General features: G+C 42.0%; 1 protein-coding gene across 1 annotated transcript in view; it reads left to right on the top strand.

Annotated features, from left to right (window-relative positions):
• The window catches only part of MAN2B2 (mannosidase alpha class 2B member 2), an 84,689-nt gene that overhangs the window by 56,476 nt on the left and 7,352 nt on the right, over positions 1-20,861 (top strand). Inside the window, exons 10-16 of the mRNA XM_036762848.1 lie at positions 1,784-1,914; positions 5,696-5,967; positions 11,713-11,904; positions 13,526-13,778; positions 16,301-16,411; positions 16,503-16,695; positions 18,691-18,828. Of these exons, the coding sequence (XP_036618743.1) occupies positions 1,784-1,914; positions 5,696-5,967; positions 11,713-11,904; positions 13,526-13,778; positions 16,301-16,411; positions 16,503-16,695; positions 18,691-18,828 (1,290 nt within the window). The remainder of the gene's footprint in view (positions 1-1,783; positions 1,915-5,695; positions 5,968-11,712; positions 11,905-13,525; positions 13,779-16,300; positions 16,412-16,502; positions 16,696-18,690; positions 18,829-20,861) is intronic.

Here is a 20,861-nt window from a genome sequence, read left to right on the forward strand (position 1 = left end):
TGGCAGCTTTGTAGAGGCTGGATGGGAGTGAGGAGAGACTCGAGGCAGTCACACCAACCAGAAAGCCATTGAATTAATCCAGATGAGATGAAGAGGGTGGGTGAAGGGTAAGATGTTGTAGAGGTAAAACCGGCAAGATCTGGCAATCATTGGTATGTGATGTGAGAGTAAGGAACCAAAGATGGCACCACAGTTGCAGGCTTGGGTGACTAGAAGCATGTTGGTTTCCTCAGCAGAAGTAGAGAAGTCTGGAGGAGGAAAAGATGAGTTCTGTTTTGGATGCATTGAGTTTGAGATGCTTAAAGGACATCCAGATCAAAATGTCTAATGGGCAGTTGGTATTGCAGGCTTGGAGCTTATGACCAAGATTAGGGCTGTATATACAGATCTGAGAATAATTTTCATGGAGATAATAATAAATCCATGAAAGCCGATGAGGTCACTGAGTGAGAATGGATACAGACAGAAGGAAAGCATTCCCAGGACAAAGCCTTTAGGTAGACCCACACTAGAGGATTTGCTGTGCATGGTGATCTAGCAGAGGAGAGATCAGTCAGATGGGTTAAGAGGAGATTCAGGAGAGCCATGTCCCAACATCCCAAGGAGGAAGAGTATCCAAGAGAAGATGGTGATTCATAGCGTCAGAGGCTGCAGAGAAGTATAGAAGGATGAGAATTAGAAAAAGCCCTTCAGGTTTGTCAATTAAAAGATTGTTGATAACTTGGTAGAGAGCAGTTTCACTCAAGCGATGGAGTCAGAAGGCACTTTGCAAAGGCTTGAGAGGGAGTGGTAAGAGGAAGCAAAAAGTCACAACTGAAGTGATAGCTTTTCTTCAGTGTGACTGAGAAAGGGAGGAGAAATACGAGGCGGTGCCTGGAGGGGATAGCAAAAGAGTGGACGGGCTATAAAACTCTACTTCCTTCTGACTATAGGAGCTAAGATCCGATAAGTGGGTCTTCAGGAAGAAGTATAAAACTGTTACCTGTGTAGCCCCTGCCTGTTGGCTCCCATGTTTAATCTACACAGCAAGTTCAGTGACATCGCCGGGGGAGATAGTATTCTCTCTGGTTTACATGTGAGGAAACTGAGGCTTGGGCATAGAAATTTGATTGCCCAAGCTCCCACAGCCAGTGTTCCAAGAATTTGTTCTTAGAATTCTTAGTGTTCTTAGAATTCTGCATCCAGTGTCATTCTCATTAGAAAGCTGGGGTTGGGGCGTCGAAGTATTCCAGCAACTCAAATGCGTCAGACAGAGGCCCCAATTTGGGAAGGCTGACATTGCTGCTTTAAGCAAAGCTCGTGGAGCACTTTAAATGCACACGTGCGTATGTATCTCTGCACACACATATATGGTGTACTATATATAATAGTAACAATGGGTTTATAAAGCACATTACACGTGTTCTCTCATGCGATGCTGGCTTGTGAGGTAGATACTTTATTACCTCCGTTTTACAGTTGAGGACACTGAGCCTGATCAGGGTCTGAGGGAGGATGGGAACACAGGTCTTCCATACTCCCAAGTCCAGCGCTCTATACACTTTACCACTGGTGACCTCCGTGTATATGTGTGTGTTACATATGTACGTTATGCAATAGCGTTGTACGTACTGTACCAGCGTACGCGCACATTTGTATATCTGTGAGCACTTTGCCTTGGTTCCATTGGTTTCCACAGACAGCAGGCCTGTGTAAGCGTCGTATTACCCTTCTGCTTTGGGTGGCTTTGCTGTTGTTTTGGCTGTTAACAATTGCTGCATTTGATTTTGTCTTTTCTGGAAAGGCTGTGAGGTGGACCGATGTGCTGTGGTCTATAACCCCCTGGCCTGGACCATCACCACCTTTGTTACTGTTACCGTCCGTTCTCCAGGAGTCGTGGTCTTAGATGAATTTGGACATCCTGTGCCTGCCCAGGTACCATTATTCATGTTCCCTCCTCTGTGCTGTGGTTTGCTGTAAGCTTGCTGCCCCCAGTGCTGAAGAAGACCTCGAGTCCTAGGTCATGGACCACAGGATTCAGAGCTGAGGGTGCTACCCCATACTGCCCATACTGAACAAAGGACCCCCTAGCCACCCTGTAAAGTATGTAGTACCACTAGAATTATTCCCATCTTACAAGTGACAAAGTCAAAGAAATAAACGATTTGCCAGAGGTCACAGTTAGTAGCAGAATTCTTGTTCAAACCTAAGTCTGCCGGCTCTGAGTTAGCTGTTCTTTGTGCTGAGGGCTCTGACCACTCTGTCTGCTGCCTCACCGAGTATTGGATCTGAAAGAGCCCGGAGAATACAAGTGGTCGAACCCTGGCCCTGGTGCCCTGGGGGCTGAGATGGAGTCCTTGCTCTGACTCTTACTAACTGCATGACCCCAGGCCTGCCTTTAAACTGGGAGCCAAGTCTCCTCCCCCTAGTCATTGTGTACTTTGTGGGGCTTTGGTGAGGACGTGCTGTGTGCATTCTAGGCCATGTGGAGAAGGAGAGAGCCCTGAACTGGAGTTAAGGCTTCCAACTCCACCTCTGACATTTATTGGCTTGGCTTCCTTGGGCAGCTCACTCACCTCTGTGCCTCGGTTTCTTCACCTGTAAATGAGGCGCTGGCCAAAGGTCTCTTCCACATTAAATCTGATCCTGTGATCCTGGAAGAAAATAGCTCTGTAGAGTGCCATAGAACTATTTCAGTAGAGCGTAGGCAGGGAGACGGTGTGACATGGGGGGTAGAGCACTGGAATGGAGTGAGGAAGCCTAGGGTGCAGGCCTGCCTCAGGCACTTAGTAGCTGTGAGACCCTGGACAAGTCAGTGATCCCATTGTTTAGCACAGTGCTTGGCACATAGTAGGCATTTCATGTTCATTGACTGGCTGACTTAACCTCTTTGTGCCTCAGTTTCCTCGTGTGTCAATTGAAAGGATTGGAGCCAATAGCTTTTAAAGTCTCTAAATCTATAATCCTGTCATTCTGTAAGGAAAAACAAAACCTTTAATGTGCCATATAAATGTGAATGACTATTGTCATAGAACATAGAATATCCAGAGCTGGCAAAGGACCTTTGTGATCAGCTGGGTCTTCCTGCTCGTTTTACAAGTGAAAATGATGTTAGGGTGGGAAAATGGCTTCCCCAGTCTCAGCACAATCAAAGATTCAGTCCCAAGGAGAGCCGGCCTTAGGTGACATTGTAGAGTGACGGTCTTTTCCTCCCACCTTCCTTCCTTATTCCTTGAACTTCTTAATCCTTTCCCTGGCTCACTGTCCTGTGTCCTCTTTTCATTTATAACCAGGAAGTTCATGATCAGTTATTGCATTTCAATAGGGAACTTGTGAAGACGGAACGCCTTCAGGCTTCAGAAAGTGAAGCAGTCATGGAGACAGGACTGGCATTTGGTTCAGCTCCCCCAAATCAGTCAGACAAACATTCACTGAATCCCTCCTTTGGAGGATTCAGGAGAAAAAGACGTGGTCCTTCCATTCGAGAACCTTAGAAACCATTTGGAAAGTGGAGCATAAACACAAAAAAGCAGCCAAGAATACCAGGCAGTCTGGCTCCCCAAGATCGGGTGGGGTGGGTAGGGTGGATGAGGAGGATAAGCATTTACATGGCTCCTACCATGTACCAAGCACTGGGCTAAGGACATTACCATAATTATCTCATTTGATCTTTACCACAACTCTGGTAGGTAGGCGCTATTATCATCCCCATCCTACAGATGAGGGAAGTGAGGCACATAGATATTAAGTGATGTTCCCAGGGTCACACATCTAGTAAGCGTCTGAAGTGAGCTCAGATCTTCCTGACTCCAGGCCCAGCACTCCATCCTCTATGCCACCAGACATCAAACTCTGGCCTAAACTGCAATGTGTATTGTCTTTAAAGAATCTAAGAGTGAGTTGAAAGAGGCCTAGGAGTGAAGGTAGGACCCCTGGATTCACATAGGGGCTGTGCTGCTGCGTTTGGAGCTCCCAGACATAGCTGCACGAGAGGCCTGGCATGGTATAGCAGAGGGGGTGCTAGACTTATAGTCAGGAGGATGTGGGTTGACATCCTGCCTCTAACATAGGACCCTGGACAAGTCACTTCACCTCTAAGCACCACAGCATCCTCACTTGTAAAAAGGATAATAATAACCCCCACCTCATAGAGCTGTTGTGAGGCTCAGAGGACATGAGTTTAGATAGTTCTTTGCAAATTGTAAAGGACCACATAAGTTTTAGCTCAAGGCAACAAGCTCTTTTGAGTTTCTGTGTGAATCACTATTCTTTGGGTCTGGTCTTCAACCAGTTCCCAAATCCAGCCACTTATGCCGTCATCTATTCCATATCTCCATCTTGGCCCACAGGGAGCTCATGAGAGACTTTATTAATTGTCTCACCAAAATCCAGATAATCCATGTCTGTTAGTTATCACCCCAGTCTACAAATCTAATGCCCCATTCAAAATAGAAAATGAAGCTAGTCTGGTGCAATCTGTTCTTTTTTTTTTCTTTTTATTTATTTATTTTGTTAAATATTTCCCAATTACATGTAAAAAATTAACATTCATTTTTGAAAATTTAGAAAATTTTCAAATTCTCTCTATTCCTTCCCCTCTCTCATCCATTGAGAATGCAAGCAATATGATATCAGTTATACATGTGAAGTCGCACAGAACATATTTCCGTATTATCCATGTTGCAAAAAGAAAACACGCAAAAAGCCCTAAGAAAAATAAAGTATGCCTCAATCTGCATTCAGAGTTCATTTGTTCTCTCTCTGGAAGTGTGTAGCATTTTTCATCATGAGTCCTTTGGAACTGTCTTAGGTCATTTTATTGATTAGCACAGCTATGTCTTTCACATCTGATTATCCTTACAGTATTGCTGTTACTGTGTACAGTGGCCTCCTGGTTCTTCTCACTTCACTTCACGGTTCGTGTAAGTCTTCCCAGTGGTGCAGCCTGTTATTAATGGACCGCTTCTCATTCTCAAAAATCACAGCTGCACTTTCTAAATGTTCACAAAACATTCCTTTAATGATACATTCTAGAACTTATCCAGCAGTCAGTTGAGCTTCCTTTTGTATAGTCTGAAAACACAGTCGTCATCATTTTTTGGAAGGTCACAGTCACATTTGCCCAACTCGGGTAATGCCTTCTCAAGTCAACAGTCATTTATTGTGCCTACTGTGTGCCAGTAGTCACTGCGCTAAAGGCTGGGGATACAAAGAGAGGCAAAAGACAGTCTGTTCTCACAAGGAGTTCATAGTCTAATGGGAAAGAGAACATGCAAAGTGTGTAAAACAAGATAGATAGAGTATAAATTGGGGATAATCAGCAAAGAGAAGGTGTGCTAGAGTTGGACAGATGTGGCCTTGATCTTTCAAAAAACGAAGAAGTTAAATGGAGTCTTCCAACCCCAGGCCAGTGAGCTTCACTGAGTCTGGGCAGAGTTATTCTGTATATATCTTGTCTCTACATAGCTGTTTGTGTGTTATCTGCCCCATTAGACCATGAGCGCCTTTAAAGTGGGAATTTCTTTGCCTTTCTTTGTTCCTCTAGTGCTTAGCCCTGTGCCTAACACTTAGTAAACACTTACTTAATAAATGTTTGCTGTCTTGACTTGTAGCACCTATCCCATTCGACAATACTTATCAAATCTCACTGAAAGATTCAGCAGTATTGGACAGACTAAGACTAAATTATCTAGCTGATCTAACTCTTTCTTTGCAGATCCAGAACTCAACTGGCTATCAGTCCACCTATGACTTGCACATTCTGACCACCATAAATGGTCTCAGTTACCGGCGTTACCAAATCAAGGCGATTGACAAATTTGAAGAAGCTCACCAGGAGTCAACCTCAACTGCAAGAGTCTTCCAGTTTGATAGGAAATCTAAGAATTCCTCATACTATGCCGGCAAGAGACTGTTTCCTGTGACGAACGATTGTTATTCTATTCTTATGGACCAAGACACCAATTTAATGCACAGCATCACTGACAGGTAAGCCACCCGGCTTGTCTGGGCTTGTTGCTGGCATCTCTTGGCCTTAGGATAGTAAGGAGGTGGTTTTCCTCTTAGAGATGGCTGGTCCTCAGGCAAAAAAGAATCTTCATTTAGTTTTTATTTCTTGGAGAAATACGTAGTATGAAACACAAGCCTTTGTTATAATCACAGCTCAACATCTGTGGTGCCTTTTAAGTTTTACAAAGTTTATTCACAACAGTTCCATGAGGGAAGTGGTGAAAATGTTAGTATGTATTACAAGTGAGGAAACTGGGGGTCTGAGGGGTGGAGGTTCAAGTATCATTGAGGGGTAACTTACCTGTGGTCAGCAGTGTCAGAGCCACAACTTAAACCAGGTCTGTTGACAGTAAGTACCATGAATAGTCTTTCTACTATATGGTACCAGCATAAGTACATTTTTTAAAACGGGCTTGTGATTTCAGTGGTGTAGGAAAAACCCAGTGGAGAAACTCCTTCTACCGATGCAGAATGGCACCTCTTTGCATCTTAGTCTTAGAGAGTTGCCAGGGCACAGGGAGACATTAAGTATGTGGAAAACTAGTGTAGTGGATGGAGAACTGGTCTATTAGTCAGGAAGACTAGGTTTCAGTTTCCACCTGTGACCCACACTGACTGTAACCCCAAGACAAGTCATAAGTACATTAAGTACAACAAATGGTTAAAAAAAGATTTTCAGACTGTTGAACTCATCAGGCTTTTATTAAAAGTCTGTTCATTTGACACAGATTTATTAAGTGCCTGTTATGTGCCCGGCACTGTGCTAAACTGTCTATTCAGAGACAAAAACATAACTGGCTTTGCCCTCAAGAAGGGTTCATTCCATTGCCTATCAGTGGCATAATTATTGTTTCCATCCCCAAGTTGAAAATCTTGGCATCATTCCTGTTTTTATTCACTATTGTGAATAAACCTTGTAAAACTTAAAAGGCACTATAGAAATGTTGAATTGTGATTATAATAAAGGTTTGTGTTTCTTTTTAATTTAAAAAGCCTGTGACTTACATAGTATATATTTCTTCAAGAAATAAAAACCAAATGAAGTTTCTTTTTGCCTGAGGACCAGTGGTCTCTAAGAGGAAAACCACCTCCTTACCATCCTAAGCAGAAATTATCCTGTATCCAATTTCTTACCAGGTTCTGGCCTTTTTTTTTTTTTTTAAAGAGACCTTTAACCACTGTAAAATTATCATCACCACTAGGAGGCCGAAAGAATCTAAAAACTGCCTCAGCCAACATTTTGTCACTGCTAAATAGACTTCTTAGCTAGGCATTGGGGAATATTAAAATTTAAATATGACACTATCTTGGTCCTCGTGGGACTTAAGGCCTTTTTATCTGGTAAGGAAACATAACACATACAAAGAAACTTCTAGAAGGAAAATGAAATATCCAAGATCTCACAACTAGTAGGTGCCAAAAGAGATTCAAATCTAGATCTTTGGATCTTGAAAACCCAGTATTTCTAGCTGGAACAATCTGTCCCCAGCCCTGACTATGGTGCTGTATTTAGGCCTGCCCAATCCAGATAGTACCTAGATTTTTGATACCTCTTTTCTTTCCCCTGGAAAAAAAAAAACTTAACCCCTGTATATTCCCTGCCCTGAAGGAAAGTGTCTGATGAACTCTTCTCCATTAATGTATAAACACTTGTTCAGAATGAATGCATTAAACCTTTTAAGTGTAATTGTGTTTTACCATTCCTTAATGCAAAGGTAGAATTTCAGTATCATTGAGAAGAGAGCACAGAGAAATATTTTGGGGCAGAGAGGTCTTTAAAAGATATCTGCCATTATTAGCCAGTTATTTCTTAATTCAAACTATTTAGAAGGATAGAAACATAAAATGTCAGGCTTAGACAGGTCCTCAGAGATCCAGTCATTCGTTCAGCAAACATTTATTTATTTATTTGCTTATTTTTCAACAAATATTTATCAAGCACCTGCTTTCTTTGGAGTACTAAGATAAGCACTTGAGAGGTATAAGGTTAAATAAAGCCACTTCAGTCCTCCAAAAGCTCTCAGTCTAGCAGAAGAAATTAAACACTTATACAATACTGTTTGATAATTCTGATGTAGAATGGACCAAGAGAGATTTTTCTAGACCAGAGGTGTCAAAACATGTGAGCCACAAGATACTCTTGATTGCAGCCTAGATTGCAGAACTAGATTAAATGTAATTTGAGAAATATTTAATAAAATAAAATATAATAAAGCATAGATAATGTTAATATGTGGTTTTCTAAGTCAGTATGCAGCCCACAGGGATCCTTAGGTACAATTTAGTGGCCCCTCTTTTTATTTGAGGAGCAGCTAGGTGGCGTTGTGGACACAGTGCTACCTCAGCAGTCAGGAAGACCATCTTCCTAAGTTAAAATCCAGCCTCAGACACTTAACTAGCTGTGCAACCCTGGGCAAGTCACTTAACCCTGTTTGCCTCAGTTTCCTCATCTGGAAAATGAGCCAGAGAAGAAATCCAGTATCTTTTCCAATAAAACCCCCAAAAGGGTCACAAAGAGTCAGCCACGAGTGAAAAATGATCAAACGACAACATTTCTGTTTGAGTTTGATACCACTTTTCTAGACCAACCCTCCTACTTGGATGGAGAGAATCCCGAGGCTCAGAGGGAGGAGTGCCTCGCCCAGGATTATCCATCTTAGTCCAATAAGCAGCTCAGACCAGAGACCAAACATCTAATTCCATTCCAGCATTCCTTCTACTATGCTTTACCGAGGCGTTTTGTATTCAGTCCCCTGAATACAACACAAGGTGATTGGGAGTACTAGCAAGAATGAGAACTCGAAAAGTCCCCAAACCTTCATCTCCCACCCTCTTCCATGCGTGGGATCAGTGGTGGGAGGAGCTTCCCTGTCAGCAGGACAAGTGAGATGACAACAGTAACAAGAACTTGGTGTTTCTCTCCTGCTTTAAGGCTTACAGAGTCCCAAGCTCACAAAGCCCATGAAGTAAGTTGTGCCAAGAGGATCATCCCTATTTTGTAGATGAGGAAGCAGGCTGAGAAGTGATGGGAATTGTCCCATAGCTCCTGACTTACAGAGTTCCATGCTTTTCCCCTTTACCACACAGAGTCAGACCGACTGGTCTTCAAGGAGGCCTCCATGTGAAGGGCCTCAACATGGACTTCTCGGTGTTGACAAAGTAGGAGGGAGCAGTGAGGGAAGGGAGAGAAAAGGGGAGAGCAGGGGTTTGGGGCCAGGCCAGCAATTCAGGTTAGGGGCCTAAAATGCAATAAAGACCAATAATGTCGGATTCACATGGAAGCATCCCTGCAGGCTGTATATTGACTTTAAAAACTACAAATTAGCATTATCTGTGTTGTACTATATTTTCGTTTATTTTTGTTAAACATTTCCTAATTAAATTTTAATCTGTGACACCTCTGCTTTAGACCATAAAATGCAATAAAAGCCACTTTACTGATTAAAGATCTTAAGATCATAAATTCAAAACTAAAAAGAATTTTTAAAAAACAGGATAGTGCTTTAAAAAACCCACTAGTTTGATACTTAGGAGACCTAGGTTGATGTTATCTCAGGAGACTAAGTGTAAATAGTTTACTTAATTTCTCTGAGCCTCACTTTCCTGACACAATATGGGGCGATAATACATATGCTCCCCACCTTATAGGTTTGGAGTGTGAAAAAGCCCTTTATGTCTGGGCAGGGTGGCACATACTCGTACTCTCTGCTACTGGGGAGGCGGAAGCTGGTAGATCTTTGAGCTCAGAAGCTCTGAGCTGCAGTGAGCTAAGCTGAGCAGGTATTCTTGCTAAGTTCAGCATTCATATGATGAGCCTGTGGGAAAAGGGGGCGAGGAGTCACCAGGTTGCCTAAGGAAAGGTGAACTGGCCAGAGTCCAGAAACAGAACAGGTCAAAGCTCTGGTGCTAATCAGAGTGGGACCAGACCCATGGATAGTTCCTGCACTTCTAGCCTGGGAGACTACGTCTTTTTGAGGGCCCTTTTTATAAAACTTCAAATACTAGAGCTATTATTATTAGGGTATGAGCACTAGTCTGATTTGACCCTCAAGGATGGAGGGAAAGAGGCACTGAGCAGAGCCCAAGGCATTGAGCTGTTCACCCTGCAGGCAGGAACCAGGCTTTTCTGCAAACAACCTCCTCAGTTCAGTTCACTAATGGCTCTAGGCTACCCAGTATATGCTGGGGAGGTTTGGAGGGACAGTTTTCTAAGAAGTCTTGTAGCATTTGCCTGTACACATGCTATCAAAACAATCCAGTTCATCAGTTCACCCAGCATGTGGTTAGATACCACCAGGCTAACCATCAGTTCACACAGACACACACGTGTGGTTCTGCTGAGGTCAGAAAACCGTCCATTTCTGAGTTGCACATTTCACACCTCCTGAACAGCCTGTGAGAGCTCCTGGGGTAGGACATGAACAGAAAGATGCTTGGGGCTGACTATAGACTGTAATTAATTACGTTCCTACTGTGGCTAAGCTACAAGATGGTGTCTTGTATCCTCGCAGTATGGTGTAGTGTCTCCCCAGTAGCCATTCAGTAAATGTGTATTGGAGAAAGAATGCCAGATTGGGAGTCAGGAGAATCAGGTCCTTGTCCCAATAGGTAAGTGACTTGGTACAAGTCACAGCCTGTTTTCTCAACGGTAAAATGAGCCTTTTGGATGAAATCATCTGTAAGTGCTGAAACTCTAAGTTCTGTGTTCTGTGAGAGGCATCATGGCACAAAGAATAGTGTCAGACTTGGAATCAAGAAGACCTAGTTTAGAATCCTGGTTCTAGCTCACTAGCTGTGCAGCTGTGGGAGAACCTCTTACTCTGGGAGACTCAGTCTCTTCCTTTATAAAATAGAAACCTCTGCCCCTGGTACCTCACTGGATTGTTGTGGAGTTCAAATGAGCCTTCAAAACTCTAAACTTATGAGCACTGTACCAGCTACTAATGTTCTAAGATTTCTTCTCCAGCTCTCGCATTCCCGAGTCTTTTCTGACGCCCTGGCATCTTACAGATTCGCAGAGTGAATTCATGATTAAAACTTGACTGCCTCTGTGCCTAAAGACTGGCCCCATTCCATCCCCAGCCTTGTGAGGTTGGCAGGGCAAGTGTTATCCCCGTTTTACAGATGAGGAAGCAGACTCCCGTTTGTTGGACTTGCTTAAGGTCTCATAGCATGGGAGGCAGAGCGACCCCTCCAGACCTTTGGACTAGAATTCCAGGACTCACTGTACCATGTTGTGCCGCCTGCCTTTGTTTACTGAGTAACTTATTTGTTGAGTGACTTTCTTGCTCTTCTTCACACGTGATTTTCCTTGCATTTTCTGGGCTCCCACACACACACCTGAAATGCCTCTGAGAATCCTTGCCTTGGTGCCAGTTCTTACAGTATTCTCACGCATGATTCCCTGTATACCTCCCCAACCCCCATGCCTCTCCCTGCAAAAATTACTTTCCATTATTTTGTTTATGGTTTGCGTAGACTTTGTACTTGCATATTTTGTTCCCTCCAATAGAATGTAAGCTCCTTAAGGGCAGGGATCATTTCATTTTCATCTTTGTATCCCCAGCACCTAGCAACACCCCGGCACAAAGTCATCACCTAATAAACACTTGCTCTGGCTCTAAGTCTGGTGGTGTTTGCACAGCAGATGACTCCATATCTTGCTCCATATCTTTCTGTGAAAATGAATGAGCAAGAAATATTTAATCTCTTGTATCTTTACAGGGAGAGTGGCCAGACAGTACAAGTCACCCAGCAGTTCCTGGAGTATGAAGTGAATGCCGATTTGGAACATGGACCGATTTCAGACAACTATTTGTTTACCCCAGATGGATCAGCAGTTGAAGCATCAGATGAGGTGGCGTTGGAAATTCTGTCTGGGAAACTAATGACAGAGATCCGGCAGTATTTTTACAGGTAAAGTATTAGGCTGTGGATTGTACCGTTATCACTTTCTGCTTGTGAGCAGTCTTTTCAGTCTAAAAGGCTGCTTAAGCTGAAGAGACAACTTAGCCTTTCTGTCTGAATATTCAAACAGTCTTTTCTCTTTAATGAGTTAATATTTGTGAAATTGAAATCAGAGACCAGTTTGCGTAAATAAGGATTTGCCCAGAGTCCACAAGACCTTGTAGATCAAGTATAGTACCGCAAATCAGAACCCCTCTTCCCCGCCGCCCCCAGGTCCAAATCCTATGTCAGGAGCTGATTATCTGAGTGACCATGGATGTATCACTTAACCTCATAGGGCCCTGGTTTCTTCATCTGTAAATTGCAAGTTTTGAAAATCTTGAAGTACTCTAGGAATGTAAGTTCCTATTTGCTTGAGTTTTTCATGCTACTAATGGAAGCAGCTCAGGTTTATGTAGCTCCTTGCAGTTCCAAAGGACTTACTATATAGATTAACTCATTTGTTGTTTGTCAAAACTCAGTGAGGTGGGCAGGGAGAATAAATGTAAAAGTTACAACAGTGACTCAGTGATTGATCTGGGCCAAGTCATTTCCCCTGCTAGGCTTCAGTTTTCTCTTCTGTAAAATGAGTAGGTTAAACTAGATCATATCTAAGATTCCTTCCAGTTTTAAAATCCTATAATATACCTTGATCTTTATAAAGTGCTAGGGGAAGGTAGTACAAGCATAAATCATACCCATTTTACGGTGAAGGAAACTGAGACTCAAATTAACTAAGTCAGACACCAATAAATAATGGAGAAGGAACTCAGACCTCAAGTGTCTTAATTCTAAGTCCTCTCAATTCAGTAAACATTTATTAAGTACCTGCCCTATATAAGAAATTGTGCTGGACACCAGAGTTATAAATGAGCGATAGTCCCTGCATTCAGGGACCTTCTGTGTTGCTCTTTCCCCTGACATATTCTAGAGCAGGGCTGTCCCACCTTAGTTTTTTATTGAAGCAATAAACAATATATTTTGATTTGCCATTTTAGCGAGAGCTCTGCTGTGACTGTAGCTCGGCTTCATTTACTAAAGCATTTCTGTAAATTTCTATGCTTGTAAGCGGGCCAAATGCAGCCCTGTTCTAGATGTGTAACTGTATCATCAGATAAAATTTTCTTTGTGTGTTGAATATGTCAGCTAAGCTACAGAAGGGAAACAGTGAAACTGTGGAAATGATCGAGGGGTAGGCAATGTGGAGGAAACCTTCTTCCAATCACTTTGCGGAATCTGGTGTGCCTTCATTTCCTTGGGTTCGCTGCTTTTGTAGAGGAAGAATTCACAGAATGCCAGAGCCAGAAGCGGGGTTTATAGAGTTTATAGAGTGCACCAAAAGATGTTAGAACTGGAAGGCATCTTTAAAAATCCCCTAGGCCAGAGCTTCTTAAACTTTTTTTTCACTCGTAATCCTTCAGGACTTCTTAAACTGTGGGTCTAATTTATTTTATTCCTACATTTTCCCACAAAAAGAACCAAAAACTTACTTCCACAGAAGGATCGTGGTGGTTCCCCACAATCCCCAACCTCACTTTTTCACTTATTTCTCATTTATTCATCCCACAATACCTACTCTTTTTTTAAATAGAAATTCCACAGTAAAGGATTTTATCTATGCCGCCTCTTCTCGGATCTACAATATCCCGGAGGGTTATGAAGGGAAACTGCTCTGTCACAGGATAGAACAAGAGTACAGGGTGGGACCCCTGGAGCTGAACCGCGAGGCAGTCCTGAGGACAAGCACGGATCTGAACAATCACCAAGTCCTTTATACAGACAACAATGGTTATCAGATGCAGAGAAGGACTTACAAAGACTATGTGAATAACACCGTGGCTCGGGTAAGCGTTGTCGAAGTTCCTGAAAGCCAGAGACCTCAGGGATCCTCAGGATCCGCTCTGTACAGAGGTGCCTCATCAGCTGGCACTAGTGAGGCATGAGTTGGTCCACATGTGTGAGGTTGCATAACTAAACTCACAGCTCTAAGCATTAGACCTTCCTTGTCTTGGTGTGAACTTTTAATTTTTTAATATGTTACTGGCACTTCCCAGAGACTTTCCTCTCATTTCCTCCTTCCCCTTCCCACCTCCCTGCACCCAAGAAGTATTGTTGAGCAAAACACTCAACACCACGATCTTCTTTGGAGATGTGGGCCTCTTTCCATCCTGGGATTCCTCCACTGTCATGCTCCACTCTCAGCCAATTAACAGTCAGTCAACAAGTATTGATGACGCCCAAGCACCGTGCTAAACCCAGGGAATAAAAAGAAAGTCAAAAGACAGAACCTGCCCTCAAGGAGTTCACAATCTAATGGAAGAGACAACACACAAAACAGCTATGTACAAACAAAATATAGGCAGGATACACTGCAGATAATCTTAGAGGGAAGGCATTAGCATTAAGGGGGAGGGGTGGTTAAGACTTCTTGCAGAAGGTGGGATTTTAGCTGAAACTTGGTTTCTGTCAGTCCTCTGAAATCACCTTAGGTCACTCCGTGGACCACAGTTAATATACTCATTTCGCACAGAAAGTTTTCCAAACTGTATTGTCCATACATGTACCTGCCTTTTTTTTAAAAAAAGTGAAATTTTATTAATGTATTTTAATTTTATACCACAAACATTTCTAGTTCCCAGCCTCACAACTAAATTCTCCCTTGTAACAGGGAGAGCCAGTAAAACCAAGGGACCCAGTAGACACAGTGACCCTATCTGATAATGCATACTCTGCTCAGCATCAACCATCTCTTCACAGAGAATTCATGACTTTGTCATTACCAATTCTCTGAGACCAAGAGTGAGCATTCTATGAGTTCTGCTACCTTTTAGTGTTATTTTTGGTATGTTATTGTAGTCTTCCTCTGTGTTGCTTTCCTTATTCCGCATACTTCTATATCAGTTAATCCAGATTTTCCCATGCTTTTCTGAATTCCTTATAATCATTGTTTTTCATAACTGAATTGTATTCCATTATATTTACATGTCACAATTCGTTCAGCAATTCCCCAGTTTTTTTCTGTGATTATATACATATATCAAAATAGTCATTACATATAAACATCTGTATATGTGCTTGTGCACTGTATTTATCTCTCTGTACACACACGCACACACACACACGCGCACACACACGCACGCGCACGCACACACACACTTCCTTGAGGTATGTGCCTAGTATTTATTTGGATCCTTAAGTCAGAGGATATGAACACTTTTGTGACTCTTCTCACATAATACCAAATTATTTTCCAGGAAAAAAATGGATCATTTTACAACTTTGCCATCAGCTTGCCTTCTTAAAATCATTTGAACGGAATTTATTCTTTCCTTAATGATTTAGCATTATAATTAGAGCTTGAGTTATTACACTGTGCTTTAAGACCGTAATGGCCCTAAGGTCTGTTGATATGTTTAGGTCTTTCCATTCATTCAGCACACATTTGCCTACTGTATACAGAGGACAGTTGCAGACTCTAGAGTCAGATAAAAAGTTTAAATCTAGAGTCCCTGTCCACATGGAGCTCTGCAGCCTAATAGTTGGATACGAGAAGCCATGCTCCTCAAGAATACGTTAGTGCAGAAGGAAGATGCAAAACATACTTATATATGAGGGCTGAGGGGGAATGGTATTGGTGACCCATGGCATCAGGAACCATTTCATGGAGGAGGTAGCACTGGAATTGGGCTTTGAAGGCAGTAGGCAAAGAAAGACATTCCAGAGATAGGGACTCGTGTGAGCTAAGGTTTGTGCTAAGCAGGCACAGAGTGTAGAGTGTGTGGAGAGGGAGTTATAAGATAAGGCTGGAAAGGTAGCCTGGTGCCATACTATGGAGGGCCTTGCAAATCAAGCTAAAGAGTTATTTCTCTTGGAGGTAATAGGGAGCCACTGAAGATTTTTTGAACAGAAGAATGATATGACCAAATTTATGCATAAGGACTGTATACCCTGCTGCTAAATGATCCAAGGTGCCAGGCTTGTCAGATTCTTACAGTTTTTCTCTTTCCTCTATCACTGTCAACTCTTACTGAACACTGCTGTCGGTGTTCCTGCATCTTTTAGAGTTCTCTGGCCCTCTTTGTAATCTGCTGATTATAACCACACACCCAGACTTGTTAAAATTTTATAGAAGAGTAAATAGACTCCAAATAAAGGTCTAAGGACAGCTTCCATATATTAAAATACATGAGTTTCATAAAAACTCATTAAGAAGCCTTGGGTCTTATTAACAGTTTCCTTCTGGGTTTGTGCCACCTTGGGGTATGTGAGGTTGTCAGACGTCTATCAGATTTCCATATAGGTTTGGGGTATTGCTATATTCTGCCCAAAGTTACTCACTTCCTCTCTTGGTCTTTTATGTCTACAGAATTACTATCCCATGGTGCAGACTGCTTTCATTGAGGATAACAAAACTAGGCTTGTCGTGCTATCTGAAAGATCACATGGTGTCTCTAGTCAAGGAAATGGGCAGATAGAGGTAAAAGGAGGAAAGACCTTTTTCCTTGGGTGCTCATTAATAGGGAGAGTGGAAGAAGTGATCACCCGGATGATGACTTTTTTTTTAATAGGTGATGCTACATAGGAGACTGTGGAGTAACTTTGAGTGGGACCTCAATTATCACCTCACTTTGAACGATACGTCAGTGGTTCAGCCATCTTTCTGGCTCCTCCTGGGACCCAAGCCCGTCACTACCGCTCTGTATCAGATGAGTAAAATGGCTTTGGAACACAAACCACTTGTCATATTTGGAAAATTACCCAGTAAGTAGGTGTCCATTTTCAAAACGCCTAGTAGCCTATATTTGGAAAATAGATCATACAGTCACTGCCAAGTATTTCCTAATGTGATATAGGAGAAAGAGTGTAAGATTTAAAGACAACATGTGAGTTCAAATCCTGTCCCTGCTGTTCACCCACTGTATGACTGAGCAAATGTGTTACTATCTCTGGGCCTCAATTTCCCTCTTTTTAAAACGTGGGAACTGAGCTGAATTATTTCAAAGTTCCTTTGTAGTAATAAGTCCTGTGTTCAGCCAGATGCCCAAACTGGATCCTCCTGTTAGCTCATTAGGTCAATACAGAAATAAGTAAAAATTGCACACCTTTAAAGAAGTTCTTAAAGTTGTTCTTCAGAACAACCTGGACAAGCAAGTATTCCAAGCATTATGATGGTCACTTTACAGAAGATGAAACTGAGGCTCCAGTACTTCATCAAGGTCAGATATCAAGTGTTTGAACTATCAGGTTCAAAGCATTGGTGCAAACACAGCAGCTACTTCACCAGGTACCTAATAGTGGGTCTTTTCTCAGAGGCTGAAGTACAAGGAGAATATTTTGCCTGAAATTCAAGTGGGACTGTCCACTTAAGCTCCCTCCAATTAGTAACCATGAATTTTTCACATTTATTTTTTAAAAATAGGCAGCTAGGTGGCACAGGGGATAGAGCCCTGGACCTGGACTCAGGAAGACCTGAATTCAAATCCAGCCTCAGATAGTTAGGAGTTATGTGACCAAGTCACTTAACCTCTGCTTGCCTGTTTCCTCGTCCATGAAATGGGGGTGGTAGTAGTACCTTTCTCATAGGGTTGCTGTGACAATCACATGAAAGAATAATTGTAAAGGACTTAGCTCAGTGCCTGGCACATAGTACCCACTATATAAATGTTAGCTGCTGTCATCATCATCATCATCGATAACATATGTAAAGTGCTTTGCAAGCCTCAAAGCACTATAGAAATGCTAGCTATTCTTATTATTACTGTTAAAATATACATCTTTACTGTTTCCTAAGTATAGTTCTCCCAAGAAACTAATTTGTTATTACAAAGCAATTTTTAAAGAAATAAGAAGCTAGTTACAATTTGGTACCTTTATCAGTGATCTATGAAATATCAATTATTTTGACCCTACTCTCCTACATAGACTTGAATTATAACTTGCTGTCATAGCTAAAGTTTATGTAGAGAAGAATTAATGTGAAACTCTGTCGATCTTTTCAATTCTTCATCTCTCGCTGTCTTCCTAATTTCGTCCTTAAGTGCCCTCAGGGTGATTTTGCTGAGTTGGATATTTGACCAAGCTTTCTGAGAACTGGGTTTTTCCTGAACTGTTTCTCACTGCTTTCATCAGTCAGGCTATTGCTTCTCCATTGTACCTTTTAACCAGTATCATACTGGAGAGTACTATTGCCCTTGGCTGTCACATGTCTTCACTCAGCAAGGATGTCCAGGTTTACTGGTTAGGTCGTTTTCCAATATCTTTTGATTTCTTTCCATGGCAGTTAATTTACATCAGTTTAGCTTTATTAGGAAATGCCAATAATTTGTGATGATATCTGTTCTTTAATCCATTTTTAGTTTTGGGTGCATTGGTTTTTTTTTTTGACATTAGCTTAAATTGGACAGATAGGGGTTTCTTCAACTACATAGCATATCTTCTCATTTTTATTCTTTCTCCTAGTTCGATATTGATTTGGATCTTTGCCCTAAAGAATCTGTCATACGATTATGCATAGACAGTCAATACAGAAATTACTGGTTTGGAAAGTTTAGAGCAGGCCCTAGACACGGTGGGCAGTAAGAACCCACATCAGAGGTAGGGAAGTGGGGCGAGAACAGCACTGAAAAAGCTATGTCAGAAGGCAATAAATTGTTGGTTCACAGTTTCGCTGAGTGCCGACACTATTACTGGGTCTTGGCTTTCCTTCTGTGTTCTTCACAAATCATGGAAATACCTTGTTTTTGGTTCATCTTGCAGTTAATAACAAGATGCCACCAGGATACGTCCAGAAAGATGCTCCAGCCCTCCCCTCCAATCTTCACCTCCAGATTCTCAGCATCCCTGGGTGGCAGTACAGCTCTAACCACACAGAGCATCTTCAGAGTCTGCAGAAAGGTGAGGCAGGCTTTCCTGGGAAGATGGGGGGAACAATGGCTCTTACTAGACTACTATCCTACCTCAGGTCCCCAAGACATTACTCATGCCTGTGATGACTGAATGACCAACTTGGTCACCCTGGTTACCAGTCCAAATCTCTGTAATACTTCAAAACCTAGCCTAAGAACTCCGTCTTCCAAAAAAAACCTCCCGTTACTACGACTCAAGCTTATAGTGACCTCCATGTTCTCTGAAATCCTTGAGAAATCTTTGTCAGTATGTATACTCATTCTGAAGTCTTCACAGACTTCCTTCTGTGGGGTAATAATAGCTGATGTTTGTAAGGAGAAGTGTGACTTGCTTGTTTATTCTTACAAATGACAAGTAATGTTTAAACGGTTATAAAGAATAAAGAACACCTCCCAGGGTTGTTATGAGGATCGAATGGGAGGGTGCATGCTTTGCACACCTTAAAGTGCTATATAAGCGATCACCACTCTTACAGTTATCATTAATATTATTTTCCCCCCTAGAAAACAGAACAAGATAAGTTTGTAACATCAGTGCCTAAGAACTTAAGTGCTGTATGCCCAGCCCAGTGCTGGTTCGTGAGAATAAAAGACAGGTGACTGTATTCATTGTAATGATAGCTCATATTTCTGGAGTGCCATAAGGTTTTCAGAGATATGACTTGGTTTAAAGGTTTTCTTTTTGTTTTGTTTGGGTTTTTTTTTTGTTTACTCACTGTTACTCATGAACAAGTAATTTAATCTGAAAATTCTTCATTCATTTATAGCGAGTTAGAAAGAAATCCCCCCAGGTACCATATTCAACACACTAAAAGGCAATGGTACTCTGGAAGTGGAGAAAGCTGTATTTTTTTTCTAATATTTTATTTTTCTCTAGTTACATGTAAGAACAATTTTTAACTTTCATTTTTAAAACTTTGAGTTCCAAATTCTCTCCCTTCCTCTCTCCCCTTCCCCTATTGCCATTGAGAAGGCAAGCAATTCAATATAGGCTATACATGTGTAGTCAAGCAAAACATACCCATTATAGTCATGTTGTGAAAGAAAATGTAAACAAACAACAACAAAAGAAGCCTCAAGAAAAATAAAGGAAAAAAAAAGTATGCTTCCATCTGTATTCAGACACCATCAGTTCTTTCTCCGGGGATAGATAGCATTTTTCATCATAAGCCCTTCAGAGTTGTTCAGGATCGTTGTATTGCTGAGAAAAGCTAAATCATTAACAGTTATCTTACAATATTGCTGTTACTTTGCACACGTACCTTACAATATCTTACAATATCGCTGTTACTTTGCACATGTACCTTACAATATCGCTGTTACTTTGCACACATATCTTACAATATCTTACAAAAGATACCTTACAGTATCTTGCTGTTACTTTGTACCCAGTACATTTCACTTTGCATGCAGGTCTTCCCAGGTTTTTATGGGAGTTCCCTGCACATCATTTCTTATAGTACTCTTAGAACATTCTATCATAATCGTATGCCACCATTTGTTCAGCCATTCCCCAATTGATAGGCATCCCCTCAATTTCTAATTTTTTTTTGGTGGAGTGGGGAGGCAGGGCAATTGGGGCTAAGTGACTTGCCCAAGGTCACACAGCTAGTAAGTGTGTCAAGTTTCCAAGGCCAGATTTGAATTCAGGTCCTCCTGACTGCAGGGCTGGTGCTCTACTCACCGTGTCACCTAACTGCCCCACAATTTCTAATTCTTTGCACCAGAAAAGAGCTGCTAGGTAGTATAGGTTTTCTTAGGACCATTTAAAAGACAAGGAAAGCGAGGCCCAGAGAGAGAAGCGACGTGCCCAGGGTCACCCACGGAACAAGCCGTAGCTGATATCTGACGTTGTCTGCTGTCCGGGCCAGGCTGCTTTCCATCCTCCTGCAGCAGTTCCTATTCTCGGGATACTCACTGAAGCACTAAATTATGTGTCAGACCGTGAAGTATCTCAAGAGCTGAGGGAAGGGAGGGCTCGCGGAGGGCTAGTGTATTCAGTGAGGGTTCCTGGAAGAGGTA

This window comes from Trichosurus vulpecula, chromosome 6 (genome assembly GCF_011100635.1).
Source record: "Trichosurus vulpecula isolate mTriVul1 chromosome 6, mTriVul1.pri, whole genome shotgun sequence".
Lineage (NCBI taxonomy): Eukaryota > Metazoa > Chordata > Mammalia > Diprotodontia > Phalangeridae > Trichosurus > Trichosurus vulpecula.